This window comes from Camelus dromedarius, chromosome 17, assembly GCF_036321535.1.
Source record: "Camelus dromedarius isolate mCamDro1 chromosome 17, mCamDro1.pat, whole genome shotgun sequence".
NCBI lineage: Eukaryota > Metazoa > Chordata > Mammalia > Artiodactyla > Camelidae > Camelus > Camelus dromedarius.
The window spans coordinates 29,969,006-29,986,615 of NC_087452.1; the positions used below are offsets into that span (position 1 = coordinate 29,969,006).

At 43.7% G+C, this 17,610-nt stretch overlaps 1 protein-coding gene and 1 non-coding gene across 2 annotated transcripts in view; both read right to left on the bottom strand.

The window, feature by feature from the left end:
• CACNA2D3 (calcium voltage-gated channel auxiliary subunit alpha2delta 3) overlaps nt 1-17,610 on the bottom strand; it is a 776,511-nt gene that overhangs the window by 346,807 nt on the left and 412,094 nt on the right. Inside the window, exon 11 of the mRNA XM_064496418.1 lies at nt 13,686-13,799. Within this exon, the coding sequence (XP_064352488.1) occupies nt 13,686-13,799 (114 nt within the window). The remainder of the gene's footprint in view (nt 1-13,685; nt 13,800-17,610) is intronic.
• Nucleotides 7,053-7,128, bottom strand: TRNAC-ACA (transfer RNA cysteine (anticodon ACA)). The gene has a single exon. It is a non-coding gene; the product is annotated as a tRNA-Cys (tRNA).

The window sequence follows — 17,610 nt, forward strand, 5'->3', positions numbered from 1 at the left end:
CTCCATCCCATTGAGGCACAGAAACAAATCATGTGAAGGCAAAATTAAAATGATCCAAATCTTAAGAGCTCTAACATTTCCATGAGTTCTGAGGATCAGATTCATAGAACCAAGGATTGAGAATGCCAAAAATTCAGGCTTTTGCCACAAAAGGCCCCTGACACTTGCCTCTAGCCAGGTTAAACCTCTCCAAATCAAAGGTCACCTTGGAAATCTGTTCCAGGGCCTCATGTGGCCCCAGGATGCTGCAGGGCCCTGTAGCTAATCCTCCTTGTACATTCCTCATTCAGCTGGCTTTCCAGCACAATCTCCATTTGGGCCTCTTTGCTTTCTAACAAGGCACAGCAGGCAGCAGCCTTTCTGCTGTACAGTTAATATGCAGCTCCTGCGAGTCTCCCCCATCAGTCACCGCCATCAATTGTTTTGTTTTCTAGATAGGAATCTCCAAGGAGTGAAGAGGAAAGGACCAAATCTGTTCTTTAACATGAAACAGTGAACAATGAACCAAAGGCAACATTAATGTGAAGACCTTGGGAGGGAGTGGAAAGCTTCCTATGAGAGGCTCTGAGCTCAGACAAGGGCCTAAAGGGCTGGGCTGCAGAAACAGAACATATTCACTAAGCCCTAGAAATCTCCTCCCCTTGTACTTTTTATGGAAATAATTAAGGTAAGGGTAGTCAGGTGGATAACAGGTCGATGGCCAAAATCATTTGGCATTGGGAGCCTCAGGTTTTATCCCCAGGTGTCTGAAGGGGTAATGCAAGGCTCAGCCTATGGAGAATATTGTATTTCCCAAAATCTGCTGGAAGAAGGAGCTTCATTTATGAGGCATAAAGGTGACTTCTCTACCAATAAAGTTAGCTAAAAACACAATGGCTCGTCTAGGATGAAGACCTAGCAACATAAAACAAGCAAAAAGTACCACGAAGTGCAAGGTTCCAGGTCAGGTTAGAGATTGGGGATCCTTCCTGTTGAGCTGCTGGATCAAGTTCCAAGGGCAAGTCACTCCTCTGTGCATATGGCATTTAACACGCAAGGCCACTGGGATTCATAGGGTGTATGCAGATACCTTGCCTTGACCTACATCTACTTGTTCTTTCTTCCCTTCCAGAAATGTTTACCGGGCACCTGCTACACATCTAGCAATGTGGCAAGTATAAGCTTTGGAAGAGAACCAAACAGGAACTGATCTTGTATCCACTGGAGAGGATAAATATTGCAGAGGTAATGACATCTATCATCAATCAGTACTGCATTAAGTGCTGCCCAGACATTTAAGGTGCTGGAAATTCCATTACCTGCAGGCCTTTCACAAAGTCCCTGGGCACTCTCTGCCTTGCCAAAGAAGCTCAACAGGCAGGCTTCTATGCTCTGTCCACCCCAGGGTCTCAGACCAGGAAAAGGCCCTTGGAAGCAAGTTAAAGGTAGGGCTTTGGAGTTGAGTTACTTAACCTGCTCTAAGGTCAGTTTCCTTTTCTATAAAAGGGACCTACTATAAATCTCTATCCCATAAAAGTATACCTGAAGATGCACTGAGATGTTTGCATAGGGCTGGGCAGCATTCACTCTTTCCTTCCATAAGGCTCCACGAGCACATGCTGTGGGGCAGGCACTGATCTGGTCACTTGGGGTACACCAATGGACAGAACAGACATACTGCCCTGCTCTCATAGTGTTCTACTTCTAATGGATGGAACATAAAACACATTTACTTCTTCGTGATGCTTATCTAATGTGTTACAAGATGAGAAACACTATCGCTTAAAGGAAAGCAGTAACCAAGACTGCTGGGGGTCAGGGCTGGAGATAACTTTAAATCAGCAGTCAGGGTGGATCTCACTGCAAAAGTGTGTCTGGGCAAGGACACAATGGAAGTGAAGAGTGAACCAATGTGGAAATCTGGGGGCAGAGCACCCCAAGCGGAGAGCACAAGAATGCAGATATCCAAAGGAGGCCTGCGCTCAGTAGGCCTGTGTGAAGGGAGAGGGTGGAAAGCCCGTGAGAGTGAACAAGCACCTATCAGGCCAGGCCTTAGGGGCCTCTCTTAGAACTCTGGCTTAAACTTGGCACAGAGTGAGGAGCTAGTGGAGGTTTGGAGGCTCACTGGCACAATGTGCCTCCAGTTTCCAAAGTGTCTGGCTGCTGTGTGGATTAACAGGGTGTGGAATACCTACTTTCAATGAAACAAATCTATCTGAGAATTGGGAAGAACTGTGGTTTGAGTACAAGTTACGTGCAGGTGTGAGAGTGGCAGGAAGCATGCTGGCCTCCACTCCTGGGGACCCCTAACCTAACCACGTCATCTTTCTCTCTTCTTGATATCTGCTAAGCCCTCCTCCCTGGCCCATCCTACAAAGGAAATGCAGTAAAGGGGGCAACAGCTCACTGGCACAATGATGAACATGCAAGATGGACTGAGCCTGAGCAAGGCTCCCCCAGGGGAAGAGCAATTTCTGGCTACCAGAGGCAAATAGCCTCTGTTGGAAGAGACCTCTCTTTACCTGGCTGACCAGCTCACAGTCCTCAGTGTCTCACAGACCAGATGTCATGAGCCTTCCTGCCAAACCATCTAAGGGGCAGTTTTACGAAGGGAGCAAATGAGGTAAGAAAATAATATGAGGCTACTTTAGAGAATTAAGTGCTTCCAAACCCATTCAACAAGCCACAAATGTTCCCAGACCTGCCCTGCCAAGCCCACATCCTCTTCTGCCTTCACAGCAGTGCAGCCGGAGGAGGTTACTCTGACGCACCTGATGAGGCTAGTCCAGGGCCCACAGACCACAATCTCTTCTCCATCATTTGCCCAGCACTTGCTGCCCACCAAGGACTTGCTAGCCTCTGGGCACTATTCATCTGCCCCCGCAACAGCCCCGCCAGGGCAGCATGGTTCTCACCCCCAATTTCCTAGAAGAGGAAACTAAGCACAGGGAGAGTCAATTGCTTGCCCAAAGTCACCCAGCTCAGGAATGGAAAAACCTGGACATCTGACCAGGCAGTCTGGGCCTTGATCACCACTCTAGAAAAGGGACAAATGATATAAAACAACACTACTTTTCAAATCTCCTCTTTACATTTCGCCAAGACAGGCTGCTCATCTCAAAGAGGAACAATAGCTATTGTGAGTCATTAATTAAAGATACTGAGTAGTCAAATGTATCTCAGTATATTTTGATACATGCCAGAAGTGGAGGTCAAAAGGATACTGCATGTATATTTATTCATGAAACAGGTAAAAGGAAAGGCCTAGGAATGTTTTTAAAATGTAGCTGAATACTTTAATCTTCTTGTAAGTCAACCAAGACACCACACAGAATTAATCCATATTCAGGGATAATAAAGAGTACTTTCTATTTTCCACATCTGAGAAAATATTGCTACATCATCTTGAATTCATCCGGTACAAATACATTTTGACTGTAATAAAAGGATTTTAACAACGTGGGTGGTTGGCAATCATGGTGACACAGCATCATGCAGTCTGCCTACTCTGTGCCCAGCACTGAGCTTGGTAGCACATTATCTTTATTTCTGAACAACACTGAAAGGAGTGTGTAATTAGCCCCAGTTTATAGATGGGGGCAACAGACTTGTCAGCATCCAGATACCACCTTCTTCAATAGGGCAGCACTGCTTTCCTAACCCTACCTACTCCTCAAGAGCCCTACTCAATAATAGTTCAAGAGAAATAAAAATGCAGAAAGTTAAGAACTTGACATGTCATTAGCCTGCAAATAAGGCTGAACTTGTTCAGCAAGCTTCCAGTTATTACTAGGTGTGCCAGTTAGTAAGCTAATGTGTCTCAGCACCAAATCCACTGGGCTCTGTGAGGCTGGGGCCAGGGCTCTGCAAACCACATTTCTGCTTTGCCAGCTATTTCTGATGAGGGTCTGCCAAAAGGGTCAGTAGGGGAAGCTACAAGGATGAAGGAAGGAGAAAGGACTTGCCCCTTCCATGTGCTTCCCGGTGGCTTCCTGGCCCCAATGCCATCACTCCAGTGAGACCTCTTCCCTCTGGCAGGGACAGTTCACTTCAGCAGCAGTGAATGAATCCAGTTTGCAGTTTCATTGCATCCTGCTCAGAGACCCCAGCATCTTCCAGCCAGTATGTCCTACTCAGGGGTCTGGGTCCCAGCCTTCTGAGTCCTCTCCCCTCAGCTTTTAAGTTTTAATAATGATCTTCTCTTCCCTTCCCCTCTCCTGCCCTCTCCCATCAGCCACAGGGGTACAGTTTTTTCCTGCAGTTGCTACTTACATAATACCCTAGACCTCTCTGTTTGCCCTTTCTGCTTAATAATTCTCAATGTTAAATGCTCTCTGTTAAAATAACTGGTGGATTTTTGTCCCTCCCTGGACCCCGCCTGATCCACTGGGCACATAACCCAGGTGAGTGGCATTTCTCAGCTGCTCCAGCTTCCCTAAGCCAAGGAGGGGCACTAAAACCCTCACTGCTCACACAGTGTGGTCTATGATCAACCTATAAAAATGCCAATTCTGGTGTTGGGCCTGCAGAGAATGGAACACAGGAAACATTTTTTACAAGTCTCCCCAACACCGACCCCTCAGTTTTCAAGCACAGGTGTGAACAGTCTGATGTGGATGACGATCAAAGACCCCCAGATTCAGAGTTGTGGGCTCTGGGGCCAGGGGCTTAATCCCCCTGTGGCATGAGTATGTCAATAACAGTGACAATAACAGTGTCTACCCATCGGGTGGAGCTAAGAATGAAATAAGAAAAAGCAAGTAGTGTTTGACTCTGCACCCAGCATGGGGAGCAGTGGAGAGGGCCTCCCTGAAGAGTAGCTACTGAAGAGCCAATTACAGGAGGATGTGGAGGTTACTTGGGAATGTACACTGTCCCTCCACCTGTCTTCTGAAGACAGGGGTGCCTGGACAGAGGCCAAGGCCCCCATGCCAAGCCCACAAAGAGAAACAGCACTGGTGGCAGCGGGGAAGGCACCCATGCAGCTGTTGTGAGCCCTGACATGAAGTGCTTTTTCAATGGCTGGCAGCAGCCACGCATCACTAGACTTGGTTCCTAACTTGTCTCGTCATGTTCTTCTTGCCAGAGTCACAAGATGTCTAGTACCAGCAGAAGTAATTAAAAATAAACTGGGAGACAGTGAACCATTTCAACTCTCCCTTCAGTGGCGAGAAGGCCCTGCATGAACTCTCACCAGTGACTGGAAATGTTTTTTCCTGTCATACCACTGACTGATCATGAGAAATAAATGTTCAGACAGCTGTAGGATAGATCACCCTTGAGAAAATACAGTGACGACACAAACTCACCCAAAACTTTCAGACCAAATGTGACTTCAGTCAGGGAGGGAGAGAGAGGAAGGAAGGGAACAGAGAAATGTAACCACTCAACTGAGCTCTAAAGTAAAATAGCAGTAAGAAACAGGAGCATCTTGGAAATTTCACACGAAGTTTAAAAAGTCTCCTACCTAGACCACCCTCCATGGAAATTGTTTATGCTGAAGAAAGCCAGTACCCAAACTACACACCCAGCCCAAGTCCATGCCTTGTAGACTGACTCTCCTCACAGTAGCCAGAGAGAGCTTCTGACAATGACCAGCTCATGTCTCTCCCCACTCAAGAGCCTGCCATGGCTCCCCACTACCCTTGCATCACAATCCCAACTCCTACTGTGCCCATCAAAGTCTGGAGGAGCTGGCCCCTGCCCGTCCTGTCAGTACCCTGTCATCTGTAACACTGTCCCCGTGCCCACCAGGCTTCAGCCAGGTGCTCTTTACCCAGCTCCTCACACACACCCAACTTGTCCTCCTCAGGGCCTTTGAAACTACTGTTCCCTCCACCATTCCCCATCCAGCTCCTTTCCTATACATGCACCCTCCTTGGAGAGGCCTCCCTTGGCCACCCCATTCTGTCTCTGGTCCTTGTTTGTCTCATTCAGAATATTTTTCATTGCTTTTAATTAGTGGTTTTCTCACTTGTTATCTGTAATCTGTTATCTGCTCTCTGGGGTCTCTTTGGAGCTACCATGTCTGCCCTATCTTCCTGGGCTCTGGTACAGTGACCTGAGACACAGTGAGCCCTCAATGAAAATCTGGTGAATAAATGAATTATCACCCCCTCCTTCCTCTATTGTCCCGGCCAACTGCCCCTGCCACCCTCAAGCCCCCACCTTAATCTGGTTTTATGGGGTAAGGAACAGATGGAGTTAGAGTGCAGGTGAGATGGGGTGGAGTGGGGTGGGAGGAGCATTTTGAGACCCTTCCTTTGTGAGCAGTAGGATCTTAATGCCTTCCCCAGTTGCCTATGGTCTCAGAAAAATCCCTTCTCCTTTCAACCGGCTCAAAGAAAGACAAAGAACAATGCTTTGAAAAATCATTTGAAAGTCAAAGAAGGGGAAAATGTAGTTCAGGAAACAGAAAGAACAAAAAATTCCTTCTAAATCACTTAAGATTACTTAAGGGTTGCATTCTTAAAAGGATAAGCCCTCACTCAGCTCAGGAATTCTGCTCCCCAGCATGGCACATGTCACCCTGAGCTTTCCAAAACTACCCCAGAGCTACAAAGGCCCAGGCAGAGCTAAGCCTTTCAGCCCCTCCAAGGCCACTAGGACATGGTGGGCTTGAGGCTTTAGCTCCCAAATTATGCCAAGGGAGGGAGGCCTGTCACAAAATTCCCAAGAGAGCCCCTTCTTCGAGATCTGTGTGACACCAGCTCAAAGGACACAGATTTCCAAGTGTTTCCAAAAGTGCTCCAAAGCCAGGTCCCCAAACCACCCAATGATCAAGGGCTTCCCTTTACCCCCAAACCAAGACCTGCTTGTGTCCACCCCTCCTTGTAGCCCCACCAGGCCACCAGGCATCTTCCAAGGACCCTGAGTTGTCTCTCAAAGGGCCTCAGTTACCATCTTCACTTTTGTTCTGGAGGTAATGGATAATAAAGCAAAGGACACTTATAACTGACATAGCATTTACCTTTGAAATTTTCCTATGTGTGTGTATGTATGTATGTATGTGTATATATATATATTTGCTTTTGTTTTGGGGGGAGGTAATTAGGTTTGTTTGTTTGTTTTGATGGAGGTACTAGGGATTGAACCCAGGACCTTGTGCATTGTAAGCACACACTCTACCACTGAGCCATACCCTACCCCGTCTCCTATGCTTTTAGAAGAGGAAAATCATTTAGGTACACCCAGACAGCCTCATCCTAAGGCTGCACAATTTGTCCTCCTGTTACTTTCTGCCTGAAGCCCCAGTGGGTTCTGAGATCCCAAAATCTCTGACCTTCTGCAGATTCTCCTGCACTTGGGGGTGGGAAGGCCAAGGAAACAAACTCATTGTCTTGATGACAATGTACTCAATATGGCCAGCTCTTTCTCTGACCTAAGCCCACTTAATTTTGCTTTTGCCCTCAAGAGGTGTACTTCCTGGCTAAGGGCACAGCTCCAGCATTCAGCTGCTAGGTTGTCATTTCAGACTCTCCAAACACTAGTTATGGAAACCTGCATCAGTGACATAGCCTCTTGCTGCCACAGTTCCCTCAGTCGTGAAATGGGGATAATAACGGTACCTGCCTTATGTGGTTTCTTTGAGAATTAAATACACAAGAAGCATTCAGAACAGTGCCTGACAGTCAGCATTCAATAAGAATTACCTCTCATTAGTTTTGTTTTATACGTTGAAGTACAGGAAATCAGTTTAAAACTTTCTCTTATTAATGGAGATTTGGGGAGGAGGAGTAAAGTGAGCATTCCAATCCCACCTGTGCTTCTCATCAGAGACCCACACAACAGACAGATGACAGAAGGGTCATCACCCTCACTGCACACCCAGGCAGGGTTTCACCATGTACCTACAGCAGAAGTGAGTTAAGACTTGGTTTGTCTGTCATGTGACAACTGCAGCCAAATCTCTCTCCCTGAAGAATAATGCAGAGAAAAACAAGAGTTAGGAACTCATGAGTGGGTTGATTCTGACCCCACAGTGACAATGATTCCAGTGGTTCCACTTTATTTGGATTCAGGGAGTCCCTGGTTTCCTGGGTATTGGCAAAAAGAGAATCTGTTTCTTCCAGGCTGTTGCCTCTATTGCTCCAACAACCTGAAAGCTGTGACACTCTGCCATGTGCCACGTCACCACCAAAACAGGGTTCCTGGGACAAGTACATCTCACATTTATGAAGATCCGACATTCCAGGCACTGGGTGCAGCCCCAGGCTGGGTATCTGTTGCTGGCTTTCTTTCCGAATCACTGTCTACTGTATGCCAGTCCTGGGCAGCACGGGAGGAGAAGGCAGAAGGGAAGGAAAAAAAAACACTCATGACCAAAAAGAAAGGGTCATGCCACATTTGGGGAAGAGATACCTACAGCATGAAGAGAGGTATCTGCCATCAAATCTCCCATCATATGGCTCATCTAGTTTACTTGAGTAGAAAAATGCAATGGAAAGGCAGGGAGAAATCGCCACTATCATCTTCTGTTTAATTCAGCCAGTGTATAAATTTCTAAGGGCATTGCAATGACTCTCAACTATACACTGGTTGATCTAAACTTCTTCAAAGATTCCTTTAGATCAAGGGTTGGCAAACACATTCTTAAAGGGCCAGATAATGACTATTTCAGGCTTTGCAGGCCAGATGGTCTCTGTCACAGCTATGCTATTATTCAGCAACAGACAAAGTGTAACCAAATGGGTGTAACTGTGTGACAATAACACTTTGTTTACAGACAGTAAAATTTTAACATCATATAATTTTCACATGTCATTAAATATTCTTCTCCTTGAGTTCTTTTTTCCATTTAAAAATGTAAAATCCATTCCTAGCTCAGGAACTACACAAAGTAAGCAGTGGGACACAGTTTGCCAACCTCTTTTTTAAGTCACTAACTTATCATTTTCTTATGTATCCACTCTTTCTTACGCATCAGGGGAGGTAATGATTAATAATTCCATGACCTTTTTCCTTTTTCAGTTCACTTGGAAGAACAACTGTATCAATGGCAGGTATGACCATTTTTCTAATTGAAATGTAGAAATGTAGACAGCTTTATTTCTTGAGCAGATCCAGGAATAAGTCCCTTTAATGTTGAGGAGTTCATATTTTATTCCAAGTGTGTAAAGCTGCCATTAAGCCACTAACCAATGGATATTAGGCAAAAGTAAATGGCATCCAATAAATGAATAAACACCTCCTCATTTCTGCTCTCAGAAATAAAATGCTGTCAAGGGACACATTACATAGGCGATCATGATGTTGCCTTCGTAAACTCATAGCTAAATGGCCAATGATACCTTCCTTCTTCCAACCCATTCTACAATGTTTTACTTGAACAAGGCCCTGGTTAGGTGGTAAACAAATTTAAAATATAACATTCACAAGTGCTCCCCTGGCCTGCTCCCCACTTCCTTCTGATTTTCCTTTCTTATAACCTAGCTGCCATACTTTAAGGAAGTCCAGGATACTGCACTGAAGAAAGAGGACTCACAGAGTTTCCCTGAAGGATTAAGACACCACATGAAAGGATTAGACACGGGGAGGAGAACCAAGGCAGCTCGGCTAAGCTTGCATATGAACACAGTTTCAACTGTGACCCCTTCTGACACCACGTGGAGCAGAACCACCACCTAGTTAACCCACAGAATTGCAAGAAATAATACATTATTATTATTTTAAGCCACTAAATTTGGGGATGTTTCATAGCATTGCTACAATAAATGATTACCTTGCTTTTCTCCCTTCCCCTTGCTTCTAATAGTTTTCTATTGCTGCATGACAAGTGACCACAAATGTAGTTGCCTAAAACAGCACACATCTGTGGGTCAGGAGTCTGGACACAGTTTAGCTGAATCCTCTGTTCATGGTCTCACCAGGCGACAGTCAAGATGTTGACTGGGTTGTGTTTTCATCTGGAGGCTCAACTGGGAAAGAATCTGCCTCCAAGCTCATTTAGATTGTTGATAGGATTAATTTCCTTGTGGCTGTAAGACTGGGGGCCCAGCTTCTTGCTTGCTGTTGGCTGGAGGCCAATTGTCTGCCCCCAGTTCCTTGTCTTCTTCAAATAGCTGCTTACTTCAAACCAGCAAGGAGAGCCTCCTGCCCTCAAGGGAATACCCAGTCCCTCTTTTCAGGGTTTTCAATTAAGTAAGTCCCACTCCTGATATGTATCTTTTAATGAGCTAAAATATCAACTGACTTGAGACCCTGATTACATCTGCAAAATTCTCTCAGCTTTACCATATTCTAATGGTTAGAAACAAGCCACAGGCCCCGCCCATATTCAAGGTGAGATTATACAGGACATAAACACCAGGCGGCAGAAGTCATGAGACAACCCTAGGGTCTCAATGCCACACTTCCCAGCAAGGCAGGGATAGGGTGCATGGTGGTGGGACTGTTCAGAGACTCACAGCCTGTCCTCAAGGACTCACCTAATCAATGAAGATGAAAGACAGGCCTAGAAGGGATTACAGTACTGGACAGGAAGCTATACACTTCCCTTATGATGGTTCTGAGGCAGTTTGATGTTTAGGGAAAGATAAGATGGCATCTGGCTGGAGAAGAAGAAAGAAAGCTTACTGCAGACTAGGAGGAAAGAACAAATCCCCAGAGTCTGGGTAATCTAGATCATGCCTGTGTTAATCAAGAAAAGTTTATAATTCCACACCTATGGGCATATAAAACATGTAAGTAAAGTGGGCTGAGAGGAAATAAAGAAGAGTGATGAAGGCCCTGGCCAAAAGGACCATGCATTTCCTGTCTATGGGGAGAGCCATTTCTCAGCTCTAGCCGTTTACTGCCATATGAGAATGTTGACTCCAAAGTGCTGTGTGTAACCCTTATGAGAGAAACTAAAACTTTAACATTTTATAACTACCTTCAGATTTTTAATTGATGACTATTAATTGATAATTTTTTAAACAAAGTATGAGCCACAAACATATGTGTGCACTGGATTTGACTGAGTGAACAGGCCCTTGTAAAGGTAAACAGAGGGAAGTGAAACTGGCAGAGCCCACAGAGTAACCCAACCCTATATTCCTTGGGCTGTTTCTACAGCAGTAGTTCCCAAATGTGGTTCACCCACCAATAGCATCCACATCACCTGGGAACTTGTTAGAGATGGGCATTCTCAGGCCCCACTAGCTGTACTGAGTCAGAAACTCTGGAGGTGGGGTAAGCAATCTATGTTGGAACAAGCCCTCCAGAGGATTCTCATCCTTGCTCAAGTTTGAGGACTACTGTCTTACAGGAACCAGGTTCCAGACTTAAGATCATCGTACTCTCTTCTGAACCATTTCCTGTTTCTGTAATCTTGAAGACTGCCAATGACAGCATGACACAATCTTCTACTAAATATCTAATGTTCAAAACAGTGGAGAAAGATGACAGCCTAGACATGACACAGCATCTCATTTTAACACAGTGCCAAATCACATTGGGGTTTTATGCAAATTTACTACCTGCACCTTCACAGAGAAGTCATAAAGTAGAGAATAAATATGCACATGAATGTCATGGAACTCTCCAGAATGGAGTAGGAGAGATGGGATCCTGTTATAAATTTCCAATCATAGATAAAGGCTCTGTTGCTACAGAAAGAAAGTCTTCTTCTGCTTGATAATACTTCATAAGTAGATGAAACTGCTACATGTAATACTGAAATCTCCAGGACCCGGGTTCCAATTAATCTGAGAAAGTATCTCAGCTGAAGTCAATATTGTTGCTTTGGAAAGATATGTTGAAATTTGTGTTTTGTCTGAAGAATTATGACTTTGTAGCCCTTATCCTATACCTCTCCCTGCAAGTAAGGACAGGATATCTAAATACCAATATTCCTAGGCTACTGCTAACCATCAAGTATCACCAAGCAGGAGGGAGTTATGTGATTAGCACATGAGTTTCACATGATTGCACGTTTGGTGTTAACGGAGCTGCTTATTAAAAGGCCCCTTTACTTCCTTCTTTTATTTAGATGGTCCTAAATAATGCAAAATATCCTTCCATGCTAGGAGATGTCATAGCATCTGTGAACATCTTCTCTGACCACAAAATGTCCATGGCCCTACCCATGATTACCAATGCTGTGGCCTCCTCACCAGGCCCCTCAGTCACTCAGCCACCCCTCACAGTTGTTCATTAGGTAGCAGCCATGTGCCCAGCACTGTGCTAAGTGCTACAGGGATGCAGTTGTGTCCAGCATGCTCCTCCTTCCACATCACGTACATTTATTAGGAATTAACTCTGGCCTCTACCTGTCCCTGGAGATACTGCATCTAAAATCACCTTGTCCAACAGTGAATTTATATCTTATTCAAGGGCTAAGTTCTAAAGTCAGTGCTTATTGTAGGAGCTGCATTTGCCAAATTTACTTCTGGATATCCCTCAGGCAGGTGCCATGCCAGAGTCCCATCTTCTCTCAGCAAGCACAGCACAGCTAGTTTTTCCTCCAGCTTCAGAAGTAATGGCTGTCTTTAAGGCTGAACAATAGGGAAAGGAGGTGGCGTCCATCTGGGGACCATGTTATAAAAAAATATGTGTATCTTTAATCACTGGACTCATGCTTGGTGAGGTGAGGTGCCTGTGTTACAGAGACATGTGGAAACCAAGAATGACTAAAAGAATGCAGAATGACATCTTATACTGCCTCAAGGTACATGCTCTCTGGATATAGCTGAGTAAACAGTTATCATTTGTCTTCTGTTTCTTTTTGCCATGTGTGTGGTTAGTTCAATTCCCAGAAATTAAATATACAAAGCTGAAAAAGCAGGACGGACTGGGTCTGTACAGTCTCATGCCCCTACAGAGACAGTCAGAGTAATGTCATTGGCACGTAGGATAGGAAGGTGCCTATGTGATACCCCCAAGATAGCACCTTCTCACACAAACCTCTTTTTCTTCCTAAAATTCCACCATTTCGCTGAGACAGTGATCACGAACTGCCAATTTGCTGATTGGTCTCACTTAAAACATGGAATCCTGGGCCACATCCTCAGAGATTTTGAGTCTGTAAGTATGCAGTAGGACCCAAATATCCATAATTTAAAATATCTCCATAGGGAATGCAAACTGGCTAATAGCTTGAGGAACCTCTGGGTTAAGGCACTCAAAACGACACCAAAAAAAGTAACATTTGTCATTGATACCCTAACATATGGGCTCATCAGATAAATAAATGTTAACTTGGAAAGCAAATAAAGAATTTGAATAGAGAACAGACAAGCCTTGACAAGAGTGAGGAACAGTATTAGGGGGTGGAAAGGAGATTATGGGTGGTAATGAAGGCCCAGGAAGGAACTACAGGAGACATAAAGGAGAAACATAAAGGAGACGGCTACAGGACCATCAAGGCTGACCTCACCATTCCATTGGTGCTTGGTCCAACAAGCAGTTCTGGCTCCATGGGAAACAAAAGCAAAGGGAATCACTGTCTATTATGGGCAAGGCACACTTCATGGTGAATCTTTTCTCTGAAAACGCTGAACATATCTTCATGGGTTTCTTCTCTCTTCCAAAAAAGTTTCATTTTGACAACAAGGAAAGCCATAGTATTCGGTTTTGGTCAACCAAGAAACACAAGGCTGAGAAACCACAGATCATTACAAGATTAAGTCTGCATGGGGTACTTATCCATGGACAATCCGGAGCTTACAACACAATACAGGTTCTCCACAGACAGCACTGAAGTGATGTTATCAATATTGACTCACCTTTCGATCGGGCCAATTGTATTTTGCAAAGATAGTATCATAGGTGTCTACTGCCCCATCGGTGATGAGCATAATGGCCTGGCTGCAGATGCTTCCTTGTCCTGTGTGGTTGAACTGTGGAAAGAAAGAAGTTCAAACTGAAAAACATAACTGAGGGCTCTGTATATCCATGAGACTCCAGAAGCATGCGATCTTGGGCTTAGGAAGCCTCTCAGAATGAGAGCTCATTCTGCATCACCAAAACAGAACCTACAGGATAAGCCTTTCTCCACTCAGGGATCTCCACATCTGCTCTGAAAAACCGGAACTAAAGCAGAACCACAGAAGAGATTTCCAAAAACATGCACATAAGGCGGGAAGTGAGATTACAGGACAGTTAACCTCTCTTATCTTCAAGCATAGACAGTACTTCAGAATATAAGCCCAAAGGAAATGGCACAACAACCTTTTAGAAACACATTTACAGGCAGCAGAATATGTGACAGGCAACTCATTTCAAAATCGAAATGAGTCTGGTTTAAATGAGTCTGATAGATATAGTCTGTGCTATGAAATAAAATCAAGGAGGTTTTGGACACACAGAGAATAAAATCAGGAACATGCTAATTCAGACTACACTCCTAAACCCCCTTGTTTTAGGGTTTGTTTTAAATATATACTTGTTAGCATGCAACATTATGTATTAGTTTATGTATGTTAGTATGTAAAGCATGCTGCAGTTCCAAGATGGTGCCCACTGGGGTACAAAACTCTAGATTTCAATTTCAGTTTTACACAGCATTTTAAAAGCTCCCAGCCTTTGTGAGTGGTAGCTGGGGTGACCACACTGTGGTAGTCAGACCTTCCTGTTCTTCCCTTGGATCAAGGGTGAAGATTCCCTTAATGAATGCTATTAATGCTGCAATTCAAAGCAATGTCCTTTAAAAACCCCACAATTACATAAAAAGGGCAAACACACACACAAAAAAGTCTTTATCTTTCAGTAGTGAAAACTCCCACTATTATAATCTGTGAAGTTTCTTTATTTATTCTAAAATTATTTACTAAGTACACACACAGCACTGCAGATGAAATGAACAAAAACCTCTTCCGTCATGTAGTTTATATTCTATTTGGGGAGAGATACAAAACCAAAGTAAATAAGTAAATTATGTTGTGTTTGATAATGCTGATGCTAAGCTTAAAAAATAGGAAATGCTAGGGCAACTTTAGAAAATATAGTCAGGGAAGACCTCAGTGAGAAGGTGACATTTGAGTAATACCTGATGGAGGTGAACATCTGGGACAAAGGCCTTCCAGAGAGGGCAAAAAGCATGTGTAAAAGCATGGAGTGACAACCTGTGGGCATGTTCAATCTGTTGACCATGACACAGGGGAAGGATGGAGGCTATCCTTTGATTTTCTGCTGGCTCCTAGTGAACCAGAGTTAATAAAGCATTCATGTTGAAGATTAATGCCCAGTAACCATGCACTTAGAATTCTAATATGGAGTTTGAAGTTGCAGTAACTTGAGAAAAGATTGGATGGATGGATGGATGGATGGAATGAATGAACTGTCTTGTGGCTATATTAGGACAAAGCAAAGCCAGCTCAAAACATACATGGAATACCATAGTATACTGGAAAATGCTCAATACCAAACCACAAACTGGTGCCTAGGATAAGTTCCCTTTTCAGAGTATCCTTTTCTTCACTTACAAGATGGGAATAATGTGCTTACATGGTTGATATAACACAACTTAAATGTTTATTATATTCTGGGCTATCAGTATGAATTTACTTAATCTTTACTAGCCTCTGAGATAGGTACTATCATTATCCTCCCCCCAACAGGTGGGGAAACTGAGGCACAGAGAGATTAGCTGACTTGCCCAAGGTTACAGAGCCACTATCTGTAATAGCCAAAATTTGAACCCAGGCAGTCCACCTCCAGAGTCTACTCTCTACAGCCTCCCAATAATGAGATGAAGTTCCTCGACTGGATGGTAATACATGGTAGGGCTCCACAAATGTTCATTTCCTTCTCCTACTATTCCTTCCTCCATCGTTTCCAGGGTTCCAGGGTTACATGGCAGTCACCAAGGCCACCACCCAAAGAGTAAGTGAGTGCTCCTTCAATTCTGTGCCCTTGGCATGTGCCTCACTTTAGTCCTGGCTCTGGCAGCCACTCCTGCAACTCAGGCTGGACAGGTGCCCTTAAATTAATGAGCAGACAGGGCCCATGATATAGTATCAATAGGTAGAGATACCTGAGAACTAAGGCCCTTGCACCAGAAAACTTTCCATATAACTCCTATTCTATTGTCTTTATTGACATAATTTACTATTCCAGAAAACTCTTGCTCAGGAAGATGAAAATTGCAAATAACTTTATTGCTTATCCCAGGAACTTCCTGAAAGACCCATCAAAGGACAATTTATACACTAAGACTCTTTGAATCCCTGACCTCAAAATCTTCCCCTTGCTGCGTCCACCAATCCTAAACTATAATTTAGGATTCATACCTGGTCTTAACCAAGCCTCTTCACTTTCCTTCACCCTGAAGACCCACCTTCATCCAGAATTTCATAGTCTCAATAAATGACTTTGTCCTTTCCACTCTGAATCACTAAGATTCTACCATGATAGCACATTTTTTTCTTTACTACAGTAAGAAAACAGCCTTGCAGCCTTGTGTTATCAGCAGGTTGTTCTGGAGATGTTTTGGAGAGCATGCAATTCAACACAGCCTTCATGTCATTGGCTAAACCCAGTAATGTGCCACTGAATATAGGTGATCTATGCATTTGGTCACAGTGGCTGCAGAGGGGAAAAATTCCAGACAACTTGGAACTGTTGTTCATGTAACTCATTTGAAAACATCCTGGAAAAACTCTCCCAAACAAAAGCAAGAAAGAGAGGGAAATAAAGATATCTGAATACTGCAGGCTGGGAGAAGGGGCTGCCTGGAGCTGTTTATTTAAAAACACCCACTTTCCACCCTGGCTGAGGCCCTGGTTTTCTCTGCAGCAATCTGCAGTTGGAGAATTTTGAAGAAAGCAATTAAATTCAAATGCTTTGATGAGTAATATCTCTTCTCTTCATATTTGTCTAGAACTTTTTTTCTTATTGAATGGTGAGAGTGATGAAAGTGTTTTCCATAATAATAACAATGACAAGGGCCTGATGATGAACTACAATTAGCTCAGTGATTCATCAGTTAGCAGCGAAAATTTCAATGCATCCTGACATTTAGAGCGCTTGGTTGTGATTAACAGTTTTTGAAATGTCACTGAATTTTATTTAATTGGCTAAGAAAAATTTTTAAAAGGTAATCACTGCAAAGATCATATTCATCGCCAAAAAAGATAATTGCAGTTGTCACATGACAAGGTAGATGCTATCTACTGTAGCAAACCAACTCTGTTCTTAGGGAATCTAATGATTGCAGGCAAGATCAATAGCTAGAAGGGTCTTAGACGTTTATTTGAATGCTCCTTTCAAAGCCATTTGTACAACAACTGCAAGCCTTTAAGTCATCTGAGCAAATACTGAAACTGAAATGCAGGTAATTGCAAAACAGAATTAGCTTCATTTAGTTATAGCAACCTCTGAACCATTCTAAGCCCTAGCTCCAGTCGACATTTCAATTATGTGTGTGTTTGAGAGAGAGAGAGAGAGAGAGAGAGAGAGAGAGAGAGAGAGAGAGAGAGAGAGAGAGAGAGAGAGAAAGGATGTGTGTTTGAGAAATAGCTTTTTATTTCATACTGGCTTGCAAAGGCAGGCATAAAAAACAGGAAGAGAATTATATCACTAAAGGTCATACTGATGAAGTGGAAAATAGCTAAAGCTTCATTTTCATGGGAGATTAACCATCTCTATGTTTTTCAAAGTGTTTGGCTATTTAAAAGCCCAATGGCAAGAGACAGGATGGAAATGTTTCTC